Source organism: Lathamus discolor, chromosome 10 (genome assembly GCF_037157495.1).
Source record: "Lathamus discolor isolate bLatDis1 chromosome 10, bLatDis1.hap1, whole genome shotgun sequence".
NCBI classification, from domain to species: domain Eukaryota; kingdom Metazoa; phylum Chordata; class Aves; order Psittaciformes; family Psittacidae; genus Lathamus; species Lathamus discolor.
This window is the reverse complement of record NC_088893.1, coordinates 15,820,182-15,840,467: the sequence shown is the minus strand read 5'-3', so window position 1 is coordinate 15,840,467 and position 20,286 is coordinate 15,820,182. Positions and strand designations below refer to the sequence as shown.

Below are 20,286 nucleotides of genomic sequence, written 5' to 3'. Positions count from 1 at the left end.
AGGAGATGGGACTGCAGAGGGGGTTGCTGGTGATAAAGATGTTGATGACCACTGAGACCACACAGTGCAGAATTGTAGAGTTCCAAAAATATGCTCAGATTCCCTCAGAATTAACAAGCCTTAGTGGATCAACCTGATTTCCTTGAGACTGGTAAAGAGACAAGGATTATACGTGTTTGATGTACACACAGAAAACCCCACCAAACTGATAAATGAGGAACATTTACTGCAAGCATGAGTTAAATGTTTATGAACAGGAAACAAAAGCTGGTAAGGTCCCCAAGCCACTGTGTATAGCTGGTGGGTTGAAGAGGCTGTGGAAAATAATGGCAAATAGGTCTTTCAGATGCTGCTGGATTGTTGATCCTCTTCAGATGGGTACTTTACCTGTATGTTGGTGAGAAGTAAAGCAAGGAGCTGTGGTGCGCCATCAGCCCTCAGAGGAGCCTGGCTTTGGTGGTGTTTTCAGATATGTTCTTGTTAACAAGTTATTGCTTGACAAATTACACCGAACTGAGCGTTTCAAAGCAGCTCTTGTAGTGAATCATACCACCTGCAGCAGACCCAAGAATTCAGTTCCTTGTATGTAGTGTTTCCTGTTTGTCAAGTGTGCCTTTCAACAGATGATATCTAGTCATAAGTTCTATACTAATACCTCCAATCTCTCCAACCACAGATTTAGCAGTAGTGATAAAGAAGAATTTGCAAAGTGTGACACGTTTTTCTTGCACAGGCTGTATTTGTTTTACGTGTTACTATGATTTCAAGCATTCCCCTAAGGAATAAGAAGTTTAATCAGCTTCAAACAGTGAAGAATCATTCTCCAAGCATTGGAGCTGTTGTTTTATACAGCTACTCTGTGTAAAGCCCCAGCCTTCAGATTTCCTCACAAAGTGCACCCTGACTTTCTGTTCTGAGTATATTCCTACTCTACGAGTTCTGAGTGGTGTTTGGGGGCAGGAGGGGACCTGTAACTTCAGGAGCTTATAAAGAACTAAATGTAATAATAATTAGCAATACCAGGATGAGCTGCTTCTAGTTTGTGGGCAGCTGTGAAGTTTATATACTTTACAGCTTTTGTTTTATTGTCCCCACAAAACTGCTGCATTGTATTTAATGTTGAGTGAAACCGTCCCCTATTGGAGTTTTGTATATGTTTTTCCAAAGATTTTAAGGAGTCTCAGCTCGGAAGCAGATTTATTTATTTATATAGTGCTTGATGTTAGTGCTTTTCCTGAGGCGAATGTAAATCTGCAATGGAAATGCTTTCTAAAGCCTGGATGGGTTGCTGAAATGGTATGAGCACAAGTAGGTTGCTGGTGGCATTTCCCCTCTGACTTTCATCCCCAGATGAAATCTTTGGTCACCAATAGATTCTGTTAAGTTGAATTGCTTTATTTCTATTTCAGTCTGGGTCTCTTAGCAGCTTGGAGGATCTGAAGTCCCATCGTATGAGTGTTTTGCAGAGAAAGGGAGCAGTTTTGCTATTTACATGCATGGCTTTTTTTACTGAATGTGTTCAGTTGTCTATTTGAACTAGGTTTTCGACATGATCATTGAGGTGATGAAGAGCCAAACCAGGAGAACAAACCTGCTGCATCTCACAGGAGAAACTGGAGGCTTGGTCACTACTTGTTGATATTGTGCACGAATTCTGTACTGAGGTTTTGGGTGGGACTGTACACAGAGAAATGCAATGGCTCAACCATGTCCTGTGCTCTCTCTTCACCAAAAACTACGGGAGATGTTAGTTGTTAATGACTGATGCCTTTCTTCTCCTTTTTGCCTTTAAAAACTTCAAAGTCAGAATAGCATTACCCATATAAAGTTGCTCCAAAACACAGGGTAACTTTTTGAACTGATCTGTATTTTGCTTTTGTGAAGTGGGGAGAAAAGTTACTCATGGCTAAAATGGTTTTCAGATTTTGCATTTTACAGTTCTAATGTCAGGGCAGTGTTTCTGAGAGTCCACGTGTTTCTACATCCTCTCCTGCCTTCCATTTGGAACTGAGAGGTTTTAGTTTGTATGTTAGCCAGGAAAAGGTTTGTATGGCAGAATCGTAGCAACATCAGAAAACTACAGTAGGTGACGGAGTGCTAGAAAAGAACCGTACTTTTAGATGGTAAACTTACAGCATTAGTAGGATAAAACATGTGAATGCTCTTTTAAAAAGTAAGAATCCAGTAACAGAATTAAGCTACTTCAGTTGGAGTCTAGAAAACCCTTCCACGTGATCAGCTCCATTAGTTGGAATAAGAGCAGAAGGTCAAGGCATTAATTTGTAAATGCTTGTTAATAGCTTTTACAATCTCACACAGAATGTGGATGCTTTAGAGCTGAAGAAAACTAGCAGCAAAAGGGCTGAAAAATACCCGGTTATCTTTCCATTGCCAGCACTGAGGAACTCAATCACAGTACAAAGTCTGTAAATATAACTGGAAGGATTTCTCAGTTTGTGCATGCAGAACTTCTGCTGTTCTGTGGTTCAGCAAAAGGCACTGGTCTGAAGTCACCATTTCCTGGTGACTGTCTGCGCCGGGAAACTGTGATGTGGAGAGAGTTAAGCTGTGGAGGTGGAAACACGTGTTGCTGCAGAGGAACACCATAGCCCCAGTGCTGTCCTGCAGAGAGGGTTGGGGAGCAGCTGGACCCATCACGTCTGCCTGGGGTTTGGGTCGCCATCAGCAGCATGAGGCATCAGATGGACTTGCTTGCCACTGTCACAGTTTTGGGAGTCCTGGAGCAAGGTAAATGTCCTTTCTATAATGCTAGGTGTTTTTAAGCTAATTGTATTAAGCTTTCTGGTACTTGGTTCCTGTGTTTTGCTTGGAGTCTCTGTGGAGTAAAAGTTGGTTTAAAGATGCAGATGTTTGGCTGTTCATGGCAGAAGTGTTCATGGCCCAAGTGTTGTGTCTGTGGATGCCCGTTAACAGGGACTGAAATGATCCACAAACCTCAAAGGCAGCATAGAATCATAGAATAGTTAGGGTTGGAAAGGACCTCAAGATCATCCAGTTCCAACCCCCCGGCCAAGGGCAGGGACACCTCACACTAAACCATCCCACCCAAGGCTCTGTCCAATCTGGCCTTGAACACCACCAGGGATGGAGCACTCACAACCTCCCTGGGCAACCCATTCCAGTGCCTCAGCACCCTAACAGGAAAGAATTTCCTCCTTAGATCCAATCTAAACTTCCCCTGTTTCAGTTTTAACCCGTTACCCCTTGTCCTGTCACTACAGTCCCTGACGAAGAGTCCCTCCCCAGCATCCCTATAGGCCCCCTTCAGGTACTGGACGGCTGCTCTGAGGTCTCCACGCAGCTTCTCTTCTCCAGGCTGAACAGCCCCAACTTCCTCAGCCTGTCTTCATACAGAAGATAGCATCCTAGAAGGAAATGAGATTTAAGTTTTACTTTTAAATATAAAACAATTTCAACAGTAGAACGTATTCAAAGTATTTTCTGTGATTGAATTTTAGCAGGTAATTTGTAACTTAAGAGTGGTTGGAGGTGCTAAAACAAAGGCAGGTTAATAAACATGCTGATGAAGAGATCAGTGTGCAAACATATATTGTATGTCTGTAGAAAAGCGTATGTATTTCTCTGTGATCAATGCTATTATGTGTACAGCTCAGCTGCACAGAGCAGATAACAGGGTGATTTGACAGCACACAGTAATTCGGAATATAATGCAAAACCCCTTCTGGTCAGAATCAGACACAGACGTCTTCAGAGAAACTCTGTAACTTCTTGTTCTTTCCATTGATGGGTTTGGTTTGGACCTCTTAGAAGCAATAGCCAAGCTTTGTCTACCTCATGTGTTTAATTGTAGGTCCTTTGGGCAAAGGCCTCTCCATCCTGGGCTTCAAGGAGAGTCATGGAAGGGGACATTCTGCTTGGGGTGGGGACAGGGTGTCCCCATTTTACTAAAGTCTTCCCATTTCAACAAGGCAAGGTTGGTTTGTGGGGTTTTTAATTACTGAATTAATTCACTGTAGAGCTATCACACCTCTGCTTACAAACGGATGTGAATCTGAGCAGCCTGAGGTATTTTTAGCCGTCAGATGATCCATCTCTTAATATAAGCATTATTTAAAACACAGGCTCCTTGAAGAATAGAGCTCAAGATTTCTGAGTTATCAGTAATTTCCCCTCAAACAATTTACGGAGAGATATCTGCGACTGGAAATGGAAGATACTTTTGTCATACGAATTCTGTTCGTTACTAAGTGGGGATGGAGGGAGTGTTTAGTGTGCAAAGGGAAGAAGGGAAGAGAAACTGAAATTGAGTTATGGAAATGCTGCTAAGCCCTTTCCACTGGGAAACCCTCTGTAACAAATCCCTGGATAGCAGTTTTGTCTCAAATACATTTGGTTTATGAGAGCTTCAGGTGTCTTTTTACAGGTTGCAGCCTTAGGCATTTAACTTCCATGCTATGCAAACCACACATAGGTGTGAAGCCAGCAGATAAATTGCAAAGCACTGGCACCCTCTTATCTATGTTAAATTGGGTGAAGTAGCCTCATTTTAGTGGTCTCTGCATGGGAAGTGAAGCAGCAGTTACAAAATACTGTGTTTCCTTTCCCTTTGGGTAGTATGGACTGTGCGTGCCAATGTCACCTTGAGTCAGAGCTGCGCAGTGGCTTTTCTTGTGTGTTTTGAAATGATGCTCTGTACGTGAGTACAGGTCTGAGGTTCATTCCCAGAAGGCAGAGCAGTGAAACATGACGTGTGCTGTATGTACAGCTCCTCTTCCACCTCATCCTGATGCAGGCCGCTTGGTTTGATGGCCGAGTTTAGTAGTGTTGGTTGATTTTTAGTTTTCTTCATGTTTTCTGGGAGCTCACAGTTTCTACCTTCTTTCAAGTAACTTTTTTCTTTTCTAATTTAGTTATGCTCAGTTTAGCAAAGCTCTGAGCTTAGTGCCCTGTGGTGCATGCCCCTGCCCTGTACTGAACGCTGTAACAGAGCAGAACCAAAGCTTAGGTGGTTTTTTCCTCTTTCGTATGGCTTCAAAGGAAATAAATGTTATGCAATGCCACAAACGAAGAGCTTGTTTGCCAGGTTCATTCAGACGTGGCAGATAGCAGCTCCAATATGATTTGCCAAGTTTGTGGACATAATCAAACAGAGAATGAAGGTCTGGCTGAGGAGCAAAGTGCAGGGAGAGCTCAGCCAGTCTGAGCCACATGGGAGCCTATAGAGCCATTTAACCTGGAGACATGAGTCACAGAAAACTGGTCTGGAAGGTTCTGCAGAGGAGGCTGAACTCTGTTCCCTGGAAGTCCAACCTGAGTAGGCTCATGCAGTGTGGGTTTTTCAGCTCCTCGTTCTGAGAAGCTGGTTTGAGGGTGATTCTTCATCCTTAATGCTTCACCGCTACACCAGCTTGGGAGGACAGCTAGCCATCCCCTAAAGGCTCTTGCTCCTCTTGGGGGGTTGTTTTATAGTATTATATATATATATTTCTATTGTTAGCCCTAAGCAAAAGAGATGGTGCAGTTGGTACCAAGCAGGACAAAGATCATTGCCCAGCACAGCCAGGCTTATGCCACAAGCCAGAGATACGCACTGATGCAGTAACTTTAGCTCAGTCCATTTCTTGAGCAGTGACTGGGACAAGACCCTGAGAGCATTAAATAGTTGTATCTGTCTTGTCTTTAATCTTGCAGCATCTGTCCCTACTTTCTCTTCTCTATCCTGCTGTTCTGCTGTTCTTTTATCTTCTTTGTTAGAATGAGACAGTCCACAAGGCATTCCTTGCAGCCTGGCTCCCTGTTCAGTGCTCTGGAAATGTTGCTGCATTCGGACCTTGCTAATTCGAATGACTGCCACAGCCACCAAAGTGACTGGTTTTGTAAGGTATTTGTCTCCTATATGAAAATTCTCGTTTTCAGAGGCAGCAGTGTAGTGGTGCACCTCAATACTTGAAACATCAGTAGTTTCAAGTACTCTTATTGGCACATTTATTCCAGGCTGTGTGCCACAGTGTGGGCTGTGAACCTAGGCAGTGCCAGCTCTTTTCTTCTGACCACTTGTTTGATCCCAGGCTAGGTAAAGCTTGGCTAAATACAGCGCTGCTGGACTGTTAACCTTCTGTGCTCTTTCCTTTTACAGCCTGTTTTGCACTGCAGGTGATCCATGCCCGGCGACAGTAGAGGATCTCCCCTCCCAGGACAACAGATCACCCTGAATTTGAGGGGATCTTCAGAGCTCAGTAAGACTTTGACTTCTCTGTGGTGAATCTAGATATGACTTGAGTCAAGTGTCACTACCAGGAAAGACTGAAGTCACCCTCGGATCACCTTTTCACTTGCTACGATACTAGGTATTGTAAATTATGGTTTTTAAATGCTTCGTGTGCAGAGGTGTGAGGGTGATTGGGACACTCTGCCCTGGCTGCAGTGTTTCTGTCCATCCAGCACAATCCTTCTGGCACTGCGAGAGGCAGCCACGTTACAAATTAGTGGCTGCGTGAAAGAGGTGCATTAATGCATTATAGTCATTAAGCTTAATGTTGCCTCCAAATTAATACCCTAATATTTGCTTGTACGTTGTTGCTGTTAAACTACAGCAAAGGGCCTTGCTGGCAGAATCAGCCACGAGGATGTTTTAGGTTTTGTCCCTTTGTTAAGCCCTTGTCCTATGAACATCAGTGCTGAGGCTGATTCTTTCTGCTCTGTAGCGATGGAGAGAGCAATGCTGGAGCTAGACTGGAAGTGTTCGCAGATCACTCCAGCTTCCAGCAAGCACCAGATTCCATCTTCCATCTCAGTCATTCTGTCTCATAAGCAACTGGAAGGAATTGGCTGGAGCTGGTTTGAAGGGTAGCTCAAGCATGGCACTAACTCCTGAACAGAACAGCTGCGTGTCCCTGCCCGTGTGTGGGAAACATTTGAGGAGTGACAAGGGGAGGAAGGAAAGAGAGGAAAGGGAAGGAAAGGAAAAGGAAGGGAAGGACCTGGCTACAGGTTGCATTCTGCTGAGTTTGATCTGGCAGAAGGTGCCCTCTTACAGCATGAGCTCCCTGAATACTGTTAAGGAAGCTCTGCCTGTGCATGTGTTATGTATGAGGATGTGCTTTTAACGCTCATCTCTGGTTCTCACCAGGGTGAATTGCTCAGAGTACTTCCCAGTCTTCATCCCGCTCCTCTGGGCTGCTGGAATCTTCTTCCATCAAGGTAATAGGGCTGAATCACAACACGCACGAGGCAAAAAGCCCAGTTTAAATTCCGTTGTGACTCAGGCGTGTCCTCTCTATACCCATGAGATTGTTACTTGGGGAACGCAGTCCCCTTTGCCCAGATAGACCGAGGGGTGCCCGACACCAATGTGCATAAAGCTGCTGGTAGCAACTGAGAAATCGCTCTGGGGATGCTCTGCTCCATCAGGAGTGGGTCCCATCTCCCCACAGCTGTGGCTGTGGCGTGCGGGCTGCTCTACCTCTACACCTGCCTCAGGCACTTCCAGGGATACACTGCAGCTGCGCAGGGACGGTGAGTACTCAGCTGGGACTGTGGGAGCCCCAAACCCACCGAGGGAGCAGGGTGTGGGATGCAGCCCTGGGGCAGGTTTCCTTACCACCAGTGGGACCAAAGGCGGGTTTACACCCTTCTCCTCCTCTCCTGCCTCTGTGTGCTTGTGGCCTCTTCCCTGGCTCAGGAGGGTGCAGTATGCTTCATGCCCTGGCTCTGTTGGTGGTGCCTGATGGTGTTTTCTCCCTGTGCAGGTTGGGCCCATTGTACGCCAGTGCCTGGGTGCTGTGGCTGCTGCTGGGGCTGGGGGTGGCCGGGCTCTTGGCACACTTCCTGCTTCCCTGCTGCTCCCCATGGATGGCAGTGCTGGTGCGGCCCCTCCAGCGCCTCAGTGCCTGGTGAGAGGGGCCACGGCTCTCCCAAACCCTCCTTAGCTCTTACCTTTGAAGGGAGGTGGATGCTGGCACTGCTCTGCTTGTGGAGCTCCACTCTTCAGAGAGAATCACCCTTCTAGAAAGCAAAGGATGTCCAGCTTCTGCTCCCGATGATGAGCTTCACTGCCAGATTTTGTACCACTGTGCTATCTAACCTCTAACACCTTTGGCTCTGCCCCACAGAGCACGGATTAACCTGTAACTTCACTCGCTGTTGTCACTCCTCCTTACTGCTGTACTGACGGATGTTGAAGGATCACACCATGGATATGCAGGAAAATAAATCCCTTTTCTCACTAGAAATCACCTCTGATTTCCAAAGGTGGCTGGGGACTGAGCAGTGCTTTGGGAGTATCAGTTATTGATGAGTGCTGAGGAACAGCTTTATTTAGGGTTTAGGGGATACATCTGGTCCCTGGTCCCCAGGGATACTTACCTGGTCCCTGGAGGACAGAGCCAGAGCAGGTGCCTCGCTGCCACAAGTGACTGTCACTGCCGCACCAAAGCTTTAAATTTAGCTTTTATTACAGTGCACATTATTTTATATATTTATATAGAGATGTACTTGAAAAATCAAATGTATCCAATAATAAAAAATACAGCACATGAAAGTAGTATAATGCATTCCAGTGTATAGCTGAAGAGACAGCGGGATTTACACTAATCCCCACTAGTTTCAAACTGGGCTACTTCTGCTTAATTTTCTTCCCCCCCAAAAAAAAAACCAATCACACCAATCAATAACTGAAACAATTCTTTTAAAAACCATTGTTTCTGCACTCAATCTCAAGGCATGAAGACACTGGAGACTTCACTGTGAGTGAAGGGGCTGTGTTCAACGCTGGCAGGCACAGTGTGGCGTATTTCATAGTTCTTTTTGTTTTCCCTGCCATACTCGTAGCTCCAACCCCTTCGGATTCATTCCTCCTCTGCTGAAGGAGGGTCAAGTCTTCACCCTCACTTAATCCTCAGCTGGGGCCAGGACTGTTCAAGGCAGACCTCGGTCCCTGCCCGGCTCCATCCCAGCGCACCCATGGGGTCAGCCAGAGGGACTCAAGGTACCCAAGCGCCCCAAGTAAGCCAGAGGTGGCCCTGTCCTGGGCTGAAGGTGCTTTTTGTTCCCACTCTTACCAGCACTCATCCTGACCCCAAACCCCTGTGTCCGTGTGGCCTGAGCTCGGCAGCTGCACCCACGAGGGGCATCGCCCTCTGCTCCGGATACCGGGGTTTGCCTGGTTCCGCTCCTCTTCTGGAGCGGGCGATGTCCTGGCCCTGCAGCTCAGGCCAAGGATGGCGATGCCGGATGGCTGAGGCTGGCTGCGCTGCCCTTGCACCCGGGCGAGGCGCCCCGGGAGGAGGGAGCGGGAGGGGAGAGAGCAGGATGGGATCCGTGTGTGTCCATCCACCCTTCCGCAGGCCGGGTCACTCCGCCTTCTTGATGAAAATCTGCCAGCGGAGAGGGCCGGGATCAGAGGGAGCAGGAGGAGCCCCAGGGCATCCTCTGGGGATGGAGCCTGGCTTACCTCGCTCAAGATGATCCACACTGGGGAGTCGGTCTGGATGGACAGCCTGATGGCCTCCAGCGGCCCGAAGGATGGGTCCACCTCGCCCTCTGCAACGCCCTTGGAGAAGGAGCCTGGTGGGGAGAGCATAGGGATGACACAGGGACAGACTCCTTGCAGCCAGCTCCCATCCAAGGGGACCACAAATAACTATAGCGGCTCCCCACCACAAGATGGGCTGAAAACCATCAGTGTGGATGTCAATACAGTGCAAAATGCTATTCTTAAAGGAAAAAAATCAGCTAAACAATGCAAAATGGGGAGTATTTGGCTGCACATCACTGCTTACAGGAATGGGGCAGAGGGGGACAGCATGGTCCTGTAAGAGACAAATGTTGGTTCAGTATCTATGCCATGGAGATAATAATGTCCCATTTTTGGTTGCAATTTTACTCTGTTTTAAATGTAACTGGAAGAAGCCAGATAGCACTGCAGAGGAATGTAAAGTGGCAGAAAGCCACATGTGCCAGGGACTTTGTCTATTTAAAATAAGAAGTCTTAGCAAGGACAAGTCTTAGCTTTACCATGCACCAGCATTTCCCCATAGGCTGCAATGACTTGTTCTTGTCCAAGGGTATGGCAAGCACTAAAACAAGCTCAGGTAGCAGGAGACAAAGTCCAAGCTTCAAGTGTTGTGAGCATTGACACAGGCTGTGGAAGGGAGGGTGTGAACTCGCCTGGGGTGAAGGTTTGTAACAGCAGATCAGGCAAATGGGTAATATCTGAGTAATTTGGTCCCAGCTCTGAGCAGAGACAGGCAGAAATACAGGGCTGCAAACTACCTGACGAGGACACCTACTCCAAGAGGGGAGGGAGAGCAGTGGAGGAGAGGAAACGACAATTAAATCCTGTTCTAACCCGGATCCTGACAAGCAGAAATAACTCTGCGAAGTGAACAGCACTGAGGGTCTTGATTCCCTGGAGGGTGAGGCTATGGGCTGTGTTATCAAACCCAGTGGGCAGGTGACCACCCTGCTGTACCTATCTGGATGTAGCCATCCGGTGTCCTGCGGTATTTGAACACTGCACCTCTTCCCTCTTGCAAGGCTTCCTTATCCGACTGCAGGCTCTATGGGAAGGAGAGGAACGTTGTGCAAGGCCATAGCAAGAGCCTCTCAAAAGCTCCAAGCAACAGCAGCAACCCCGGAGCTGCCCTCGCCAGCACCTTGTCCCATTGCCTGACACCTCACGCTTCGTGCTCCAAAACAAGAGGATATTTGATGCCCTCATGCTGCTGCTTCCATTGCACCACCCTGGCTCCATTCCCTCCGCTGCAGCCCTCCCACCCATCCGGCATTCCCTCTGTAGGCAGGGATGGCTCCCACAGTGATGGCTCAGCACAGCATCCCTGCTCCCAAGGTGGTACCACACCAGGCGTGACCCCCCCGCAGCACCTCTCAAAGGCACTCAAGCCTTGTAAAGATTTTCCTGACGGCGTCAAGCAGTTCCCTTCTCTCTTGTGCTTCCCACTCCACCCCCAGCTCCATCCTCAATAAAACACTTACGTCAAACGGCAAAACCTCCACAGTCGTATTGAGGAGTTTGTCTTCTGGGTGCTCGATGTTCCCGCTGCGGAAGAAGAACCTGTGGCGGAGACCAAAGCCATGGAAACCCGCACTGAGCGAGGGGTGACACGAAGGCTTTCACCCCAGCTGAATGTTCAGGCAGCTCACCCTAACAGCGCCCTTCCCAAAAAGCCCACGAGCACATGGTTTGGAAGGAGACCTTTTGCACCAGCTTAGATACAGCATGGACTTGCTCACAGGAGCAGGAAAGCAAAGGGCTCCAGCAAATACAGCCCCACCACAAAAGGGTCAAGTTATTATCCCCCTGGAAAAGCACCACTTCCTCCTCCTGGGCAGCCGAGCAGGAGGCAGGCAAAACGTTCACCATGAGCCAAAACAGCAAAAGGGAAGTGTCTCTGCATGCCCCAGGCTGTCGCTTCCCCAGCCCCATCGACCTCCCCCAAGCACTGGCCTTTCGATGCGGAGTGGTTTGAAGAATCTGAATCTGATGAAGTCTCCGGCAGTGGGAGTGAAGGCCCAGAAGAAGTCCTCCCGCAGGTAAGCCTTCTCCAAGGTGAAGTGCTGGTAGGTTTTCAGGCTGGTGCTCACCTCCGCGGGGGGGTTCACGTGCTCTTTGCGCAGGGCCTGCTTGCCAAAGTCCTTGTCCTTGGTGGGCACAAAGCAAAGAGGCAGAAAAGGGTCATGAGCTGCTCTCACCCATGAGGAACAGGGGCTCCAGCAGCAAGGCACTGCAAATTAAAAGCGCTCTATTTGCACAGCACAGAATGATGAGGGATGGAAGTGATCTGCGAAAGGCACCAGACAAGGCAATGCGTGACTGGATCCCAGGAGGACACAATGCCAGTAGAGGCAGCACAGAGAAGCATCACTGCTCTGCACTTCAATCCAGCACCACAGAGCCCTTCATCGTCCAAGCATTCCTGCCCCAGGAGCGCTGCAAACAGCCCTTACACCTGAGGAGAAGGTGGCTGTGAGGCTGACAACAGCATGTAATGATTGGATTACGCAGCCTGATGGGCACTGATACAAACTGGACGACACCATCCATTTACCTGGGGGTCAGGCAGACAGAGGATTGTGTCTGTGGGTCCTGCACATATAGCTGTGTTGATATTTAAATACACACACACAATTTAAGCTCTTAAGTAGAGAGCTCTAGTTCATCTATCAGCAAGCCCCACGAACATGGAATGGGGTAGGAAGGAAGTTAACCCAACCCAGGAGTCCTTGTCTCCAGGGTTTTCCAGTAGATGCTTTGAAATGATTTGGAGAAAGCTCCAGGAACAAACTCCAAGCTGACACGCAGGTATTCTTTATTGCGGCGCCGGGAGACACGGGGGATAGCTCCTCCTAACGTGTGTCCCCGTACTGCTATACAGGCCATCCTTATGTATGAGGCTACACATGACTTACATCATTTTCCAGACAGTTTCCCACATGCATACAAAACCGGTGATTGTGGTCTTTAAGGGTCGTTTACTTCTCCCAACAATCTTCATAGCTTCTGGCAGTCTTTGAAGCACCAGCTTAATTAATATTACAGACATAGCAATCATCCTGTCCTTATCAGTTAATTTAACTGCTCCCATCCTGGACATCTGCTAGTCCCATCATACTCCCCAGTGGGTGTTTACACCAGTTTAATGGGTTCGTTAACACCACAAACATAACAATCATCCTGTCCTTGTACTTACCAGTTAGTTTAACTGTGCCCATCCTGGACATCTGCTAGTCCCAGATACTCCCCATCCCTAGGTCCGGTTTTTCTATTCTGCTTTTCATACACTTTTTGTACTAAGGTCCTAAGGACCTGAAACTATGTCAACTACCTTCAAGCACCGCAGGTATTTTCCATTACAAAGCCATCAAACTTGACCTTACTTAGAACTGACTACATTGCGCTTTTGTGCCTCCTAGTCTCAGAAATCAATTGCATGAACCACAGTTTGGTGCTCAGCATGGGCAGCCAGGACTTCAGAAGTTTGCAGTGACTCTTGGTACCTGTCACTGCCATTCTCAGCAGCAGGACCTACATGAGCTCACTGTAATTCAGAACAAAGCACAACCACTGCACCGAAATCCAGCTGCCACCAGTTGCTGTCACTGATTTCCCCACCCCAAAAGCAGCCAGTTCCTTGCTGCCTGCAGGCCAGGCCTGGCACAGAGGCCACATCTGCAGCTTGGACAGGCGGCTGGTACCCACCTTCAGCTTCTGTATCTTCCCAGCCAAGGAGGAGTGGGTTCCCACGTGCTGGAAGAGTGATGGCTTGAAGCGGATCCTCAGGTTCGCCTTCTGCCTGTCACAGTGTTTCTGAAATGAGACAACCTCTCAGTGCCCCAGACTTAAACCTCTGCAGTCAACCGCAACCCACGAGAGGAACAGACAAGTATGAGGAGTGACAGACATCCTTTCCTCCCCATCTCTGTGCCCTTCGTTGCTGCTTTGGCTTTCATTTTGTAAGAGGCCTTTTAACCACACTCTATAGGAACCTGACTGTGACTCTTGGCCACTCACTCACCGGGCAGCTGGGGTGCCCAGGTTTAAGTGCCAGGTTTCTCCTTGCCAAGCATAGCTTAGCAAAGCTGAGCAAATCTCTGTGCTGTCAGCTAGGGACAGCCACGGCATTTAGTTTCTTTTGTCCGTGGCTCATTGGGAAAACCTTATTCCTACAACTCGGAGCTCAGGATCACCAAAGTCTAAAGTACATTAAGTCCAGGGATATTCAGAGCCTAAGAGAACCATCAGCAAGCGCAGGCTCTTTCCAGAAGGGCAGTTTTCAGCTTGTTGGCAGGTGCTGTTAAGCAGATGCCTGGCACGTGCCATTGTCAAAGCTGTTTGACTGTTTCACACTCATCTCACCATGTAAATAAACCTGGGAGATGCAACTGGGATCCAGCAGCGACTTTCCGTGCGGTGCAGGGAGAAAGATAACGGAATGGGGAAAGGAGGACAAAGGGGAAAACCACTGAGAGCACGGAAACAAGTGGTCACGCTTAAAAATAGGTGAGTTCTCTCAGTTTGGGGGAGCGGGTTCTGACTTTTGCTTTTTCCGTGAGAAGAAAAGCGTGCACACCCCTGCCACCATCTGCTCCCGCAGCCCACAGAGAAACCCCGGCACCAGGCAGGGCACAGCAGGGAATGCCAGCCACAATGAGCCCCGTGATGTGCTGCGGGCACCAGGCAGGGCACAGCAGGGAATGCCAGCCACAATGAGCCCCGTGATGTGCTGCGGGCACCAGGCAGGGCACAGCAGGGAATGCCAGCCACAATGAGCCCCGTGATGTGCTGCGGGCACCAGGCAGGGCACAGCAGGGAATGCCAGCCACAATGAGCCCCCGTGATGTGCTGCCTGCACAGGCAGCACCGGGAGCTGGGAAATTCCAGGCATGACCCCTGTGAGCTGCAGAGGAGATAATCCCCTGATCCAGCTCATGTTACATTAAAAACATTAAAACTAGCCATGTTAATGGCTATGGCTACTCATCGCCAGCAATCCTAGATGCAACCCATCAGGTTTGGTCTCTGGATGGGGAGAGGAGGAGGAAGGGGAACAGAGGGAGCTAAAGCATCGCTTCATTTCTCTTTCTCCCTTTTCCCCGTGTGCTAAAGAAGCACTTGCTGAAAGCAGTGTTGTCTCAGTTGAGCCAGGAGGGGAATGGTTCTGTTGGTGGTAAGAAGGTCATCCTTTCACACAGCTCTAGCCCAGGTAAATCTAAAATTAGTTGAAAAAGAAAAAGCAGGATCTATCCAGAGCAGGCAAAGCACTTACCGAAAGCTCAGGTCAAACAAAATTTCAATCAAAGAAGATAAATCCTCCCTGCTACCTATTTGATTCTGCACAGTGGGGTTTACCAGGGAAAGTCGTGTTTGAAAGGGCGCTGGGCAGAGTTAATCATGCAAACAGTGGGGGAAAGGAGCCAGAAATCCACATGGAAAGTAGGTTAATTTTTAAAAAGGCAACACGTTCAAGAGGTTTGCAGTTTCCCCTGGGAAAACCTGGGCTCTGCCGGGTAGGAGAAGATGAGTGAAGATTTGCTAAGGAGAAGATGATCCTGCACAGCAGGATCTGCATTTAATCTACGCTCAAGCTGAGGATTTTGAAGGCAGGGGGACACAGACAGCAGCATCATTCCCAGCTCCATCCCAGCATCCCGCCACCCTGCCTTCACCCATAGCTGTGAGGACCCTGGGGGCTGCCAGGCAGGTCTGGGGATTGCTCTGCCACTCTTGAGCACATGGTTTGGACTCCCAGGAGGACACAGCAGCCATCAGCTGAGACTGGTTCTGCTGCACATGGGGAACTGGAGCCAACGACACGGCCTCTGCCAGGGATCAGAGCAATTTAAACCACATCTTTGCCCCAGTTCTGCAGAGCCCTGAGGATGCCCTGTCCCCATAACACATAAATACAGTATTTATCCCCTGAGCGACCATTTGCCACCACAAAGTAGTTGTGACCATGAGCTCTGTCCCAAGGAACTGGCTTCAACTGCACAAGGACTCCACTGCTCATTCTCTGCCGGAGGAGGAGGGTGAGCAAGCATATGAGTAAATACAATATGTTCATAGAGAAGACAGGAGAGTATCTGGTGGTGAGCTCATCTTACATTTACTGTCACACACGTTCCTCCTCTGCAATTCCCACTCGCTTTAGCCCCTCGTTGCTGCTCCGATGGGAGTTCAAACACAACCTCCGCAGGGCACGGGGGCTCCTGTGCTGCTGCCTGCAAGGCTCTGTGCAGACACGTCTCCTCAAGCGAGATGGCAGCATGAAAACGGAGCCCATTTCACCCCTCTGCACCCTCCTAGAAACCCTGACAAGAGCTTTGCGTGCTCTGCCTTCATTCTGGGACACTGCACGGCGGGCTTGCGCTTGGGTCATCTGGGGTGAGCTGTCTGGGCAGCCTGCATGTGTGCTGAGGCGGGTACAGCACACGAGCCCAGAGCCAGAGGGTTATTCTGGGGTTATAGTCAGCGAGCAGGGAACAGCCTCAGGGAGAGAAGCACACCGGAATGAAAAGCAGCACTGAAGAATGGGGAACGGCCGCTGTCCTCGAGGACTGGAGCAGGAACACCCTGTTAGTGCTCAGATGCAGAAACAATGCCTCTGCTGGCAGCTGCAGACTGCAGAAGCCTGAACTCCAGGTCTTGGCTTACACAATCTGCAAGGACACCCTGCGGCACGCTCCCCAGGATGGCACGGCTCAGTGCAAAGTCAGTGAGCACCAGAGCTCACAGGGAAGATCCTCTGGACACACAGACCAAGGGTGCATTTGCCCACACTCAATAGGTTTCCCTTCAACAGAGGTTGTTTACTTACTGCGTCTTTCTCAGGGTTGCAGACTTTCACCCAGAGGATGTGATCCAGCAGCCAGTCAATGGGTTTGTCCTTATAGAACATCAGGATGAACTCCACGATCAAGCTCAGATCCAGAGACTTGAACATTTTTCCTACAAAGAAAGAAAAAAAGAGAGCAGTTATGGTATAAAATGGTTAAGAATCAGAGCTGGGAAGAAAAAAGCTTAGGAGACTGGGCTGTGAGGCTGGATGTGCCCATCTCTCTACGTAACGGAAATAGCATGCAGCTCTGGTTTATGTACCAGTACTGCTGGCATCGCTAATATAGTTCTGGATTTAATAAGCATTGCAGAATTAGAAAGCATTAGAGTCTTACAGGTCACTACAGTATCAAAAGGTCTAAAACTCTTCCACTCAGCAGTGAGAAATGAGGATGAATAACGTTCAGCCAGCTGCTGGACAGGCCATTTCCTGCCCTGAAAACTGCAAGTTTCAAGCCAGTCAAACCAGTATCCAAAATAACAGATCAAGCTGCTACTGCAGCCGTGTACTGCTGTTCCCAAAATAGTTCTGTGCTGATGTAAACTTCCTTTTGCACACTCTTAGGCAACTCCAGATCCCATCCAGCCTAAAAGCTACTGGTCACATCTAAGCTGCTCGACTGTTGGCTGGGCCAATGACCAGGTTCATGTTTATTAAAAGTGAGTATCAGCAGTACCTGCTGTGTGCAAACACAAGGGTCATTGCAAAAACAGGGAGGGATCAAGTCCAAGTATTTCACTATCTTGTGGGACAACTCTCTGGACCAAGAGCATAAGTGCTTGCAAGAACCAGCAGTCATGTGTGCCCATGCCTGATGGGACTGGGGTGAGCAGGGAAGAACGTTACCAATAAACCCCAGCTGAGAAAACTCCAGGATCATCCACTCCTCAGAAGGCTGCTGCAAGGCAAAGTTCTTCATCGTGCTGAGATAGTTTGGTTTGGCCACAATATCATCCTCCAGCTGCAAGAGGAAAGGACACTCAGTGCCAATGACCCATCCACGTTCCAGTAAGAGCCTCTCCGTGCAGAGCAATCACACCATAGACCAGAGGAAAGCTTTGGCATGAACCTAGTTTATTTCAGAAGATGCTCCAAGCAGATTTTTGTCACCCAGTTTAACAAATAAACGAATCACGGATTCCTGCCCTACCTTGGTGGGAGGTCTCCAAGTTACAAGCATCTTGGAAACCCAGCTTTTGAATCTATCTGATTACAACCCGCTCCCACTCTGCTGCATCACACAACTGGACACGCTCTTTGCCCTTTCTCAGCTGGGTACACTGGTTCAGCCACACTGAACTCACAGGTACACTCACCTCCCCTCCATCCCCAGCAACAAACTCACCTGCACATAATATATGCCTTTGGACTGAGCATACATCATTAAAAAGCAGTAGTCGAGGTTCTGCTTTGTCCTCCACCTGCAAGAGACAAACGCGATGGGAGTGCCAATCTCTCCTGGAATACTGAGCTGCCCTGGGCAGCCAGCTGAGGCTTGGTTTAAGCTGGGAAGGTGACACAGCTCTTGGAGCATGGGATGGCATACGGCCTCTCCCTTTTGGTCTCAATCTGGTCAGCTAAGAGTTACTTCCAAATAACTGAGGGACTTCCAAAATCCCTCATCATCTGGGTTAAAATAACCATAGCACAAGGCAAGTCCTGCAAAGCTGGTGTCCGTTCACACCGCGCACCGCTTCCTTGGATAAAGCAAGTTTAGGGCCTCGCCTGACCCTGCAGATGAGCTTTCCCTGCTGGAGTCAGTGGGGGAGATGCTGCAGTTACTTAATTCAGGTCTTGCTTGGTTTTAAGCTCATTGATTCTCACCTGACTCTTTCCTTGGGGTCCCCGAAGGATTCCCGCAGATGGGAGAAATCAGGATAGAAATGTGGAGATGGGGAAATTACCTCCAGGAGACCTGAGTGTATTTCCTTTGGGAATCTGAAGGAGAAAAGCAGCAGTAAACAAACACCATGTCTGACACATCATTTCATAGACCAAATCACTGGGTAAACACCGAGCTGCAGAGCCAAACAGAAAACACAGCCTCCAAGAGAAAACCTCCCCAGCAGCTAGAGCACTTCAAGGCTCCATCGAAGGACATCAGCAGGGACTGCCATGGAGCTGTAAAGCTGCTCACTCCTTCCCAAGGTGTCCAATAGCCCCACGTTTGTGTGCTCCCCCCCCCAGCATCCCTCCTCTCTCTCACATGCAGCTCTTAAGACCAGCCAAGAGGACCATGAACTTCCTACAGGATTAAATGGACTGGCTCATCAAAGAAAGGACTTGCCGGCATTCCTGACATTTAGAGACTTTTCCAAATGCATCAGTCATTAAAAGCCATTCTACAGAGATTGTTATGCATTTCTGATAAGTTACTTAAACCACTGCTGGGCTGTAGTTAGGACAAGCAGCAGGAATTCTACCTGGTTCCCTTATGCTGATGAAATCAGCATCTCTTTTCCCTATAACGTGGTTAAGAACTCTTTTAAGAGTCAAACTCAAACAGAAAGAAAATGTCACCCATCGGAAAAATGGGTACCTACAAGAGCCTGGCAAGCAACAGCAGAGATTATTGTGACTGCGAGAGATAAGCAGGAAAACCAGTTATTTTTCACACTGCCTTTTTGAGAACATTTGGTGCAAGGCTGATTTCCTTTGCGCAGAGCCTGGGGGACGGGAGATGGGGCAGAGGGAGACAAAGCGGTGAGATTGCCAAAAACTCCCTTATTTTTCCCTCCCTTACTCCCTCTTCGGGACTGGCAAGATTCTCAGCTGACGTGATCGAATCTCCCCTTCCTCAGGCAGCAGTGAAACAGACGCTTCTCACTGAGCTGATAAAACCTGCACTGAAGCAGCCACTGCGTTCTCCCTCCTGCAGTCCAAGCCCAGCCTGCCCTGGCCCCACACCACCTCAATCCAGTTCGGAAGAGAACTCATTGCAGTGAATGAGGGAGGGGCAGGAGGTGCTGGAGAGGGTGATGGCAAGAAATCAGATCATTAACTCAATTAAAGTTTCAGGCCTTCTACGCAGAGGCGCTCTCTGCAGCAGCGCCCAGTAATTTCACCAGGATCCATCGGACAATCAGTCCATTATCCCCCGATAAGTGCATCCTCCTGCCAGCAAGCAGAAGGAGGGGAGCTCTGCCAGCTCCTGCACAGCAAGATGGAGGGCTCTGTTTCAGCTCTTCTGCAAGTGCCTGGGGAACACAACCCTCCCCATGCATGCCTCAGCCCCTCTCCCATCATCGGCTTGGGATACAGGGCGCTGGGAGGATGTGCTGCCCTTTTGAATCTCCTCCTTACAGTGACCGTGGTCTTTTAGAAACATGCAATCATCGCGGGAGCTGGATGGGAGTCACAGCCTCTTCTCTCATCACCCTTTTCTTTTGCCTCCGAGCTCTGACGCTGTTAATGCCTGGACCAGCTCACGGTTAAAAAATCCATCGCTGGCTTTTGCTTCAACAGCCACAGACGAAGCTGCAAAAGCCACTAAGACTCCAGGACATAAATAGCAGCTAGTGTGAGAGACTAACGTAACTAGTGCCTGAAACAAGGGGAAAACAAACAGGCTGGGGTGGGAAGACAAACGGATCACGGGTTTTAAAGCAAAAGAAGGCAGGAGCATTCGGGTGTGCTTCCCACACTGCCCAGTTGCTCTGACTCTGCAGAGCAGGTAGAGGGCTGTACTAGACACAGAAACAAGAGCCAGGATTGCTGGAAACCTAAATCGATCCATCCTCTCTCAACGCCACAGGACAGAGAGTGCAAAATGAAACAGCATTACTGCGTGCGGTACATCCTGCGAGCACAAAGCAGCCGACTGAGAGCTACACACGGGAGGCATTTTAGAACAAGCAGAGAGAAGCAGCAATAGCAAAGACAGCGCAGAGTCTAAGAACAGAAGAAACAAACCAACAAAGAAACCCGAAAGGGAAGCAGCAAAGTG

General features: G+C 48.9%; 2 protein-coding genes across 3 annotated transcripts in view; one reads left to right on the top strand and one right to left on the bottom strand.

The window, feature by feature from the left end:
* The first annotated feature begins 2,599 nt into the window (after positions 1 to 2,599).
* LOC136019746 (leukotriene C4 synthase-like) lies at positions 2,600 to 8,518 on the top strand. Its single transcript, XM_065690265.1, is given in 5 exon segments — positions 2,600 to 2,748; positions 6,119 to 6,218; positions 7,112 to 7,182; positions 7,416 to 7,497; positions 7,731 to 8,518. Coding segments are annotated over 5 exon segments (459 nt in total). The 5' UTR covers positions 2,600 to 2,690; the 3' UTR covers positions 7,879 to 8,518.
* Positions 8,418 to 20,286, bottom strand: part of MGAT4B (alpha-1,3-mannosyl-glycoprotein 4-beta-N-acetylglucosaminyltransferase B) — a 51,456-nt gene continuing 39,587 nt past the window's right edge. For both annotated transcript variants that reach the window (XM_065690263.1, XM_065690264.1), the window contains exons 6-15: positions 18,165 to 18,278; positions 17,686 to 17,761; positions 17,187 to 17,301; positions 16,320 to 16,450; positions 13,202 to 13,309; positions 11,450 to 11,643; positions 10,978 to 11,056; positions 10,454 to 10,541; positions 9,434 to 9,546; positions 8,418 to 9,356 (exon numbers count right to left, since the gene is read on the bottom strand). In XM_065690263.1, the coding sequence (XP_065546335.1) occupies positions 9,333 to 9,356; positions 9,434 to 9,546; positions 10,454 to 10,541; positions 10,978 to 11,056; positions 11,450 to 11,643; positions 13,202 to 13,309; positions 16,320 to 16,450; positions 17,187 to 17,301; positions 17,686 to 17,761; positions 18,165 to 18,278 (1,042 nt within the window). In that variant the 3' untranslated portion in view covers positions 8,418 to 9,332. The remainder of the gene's footprint in view (positions 9,357 to 9,433; positions 9,547 to 10,453; positions 10,542 to 10,977; positions 11,057 to 11,449; positions 11,644 to 13,201; positions 13,310 to 16,319; positions 16,451 to 17,186; positions 17,302 to 17,685; positions 17,762 to 18,164; positions 18,279 to 20,286) is intronic.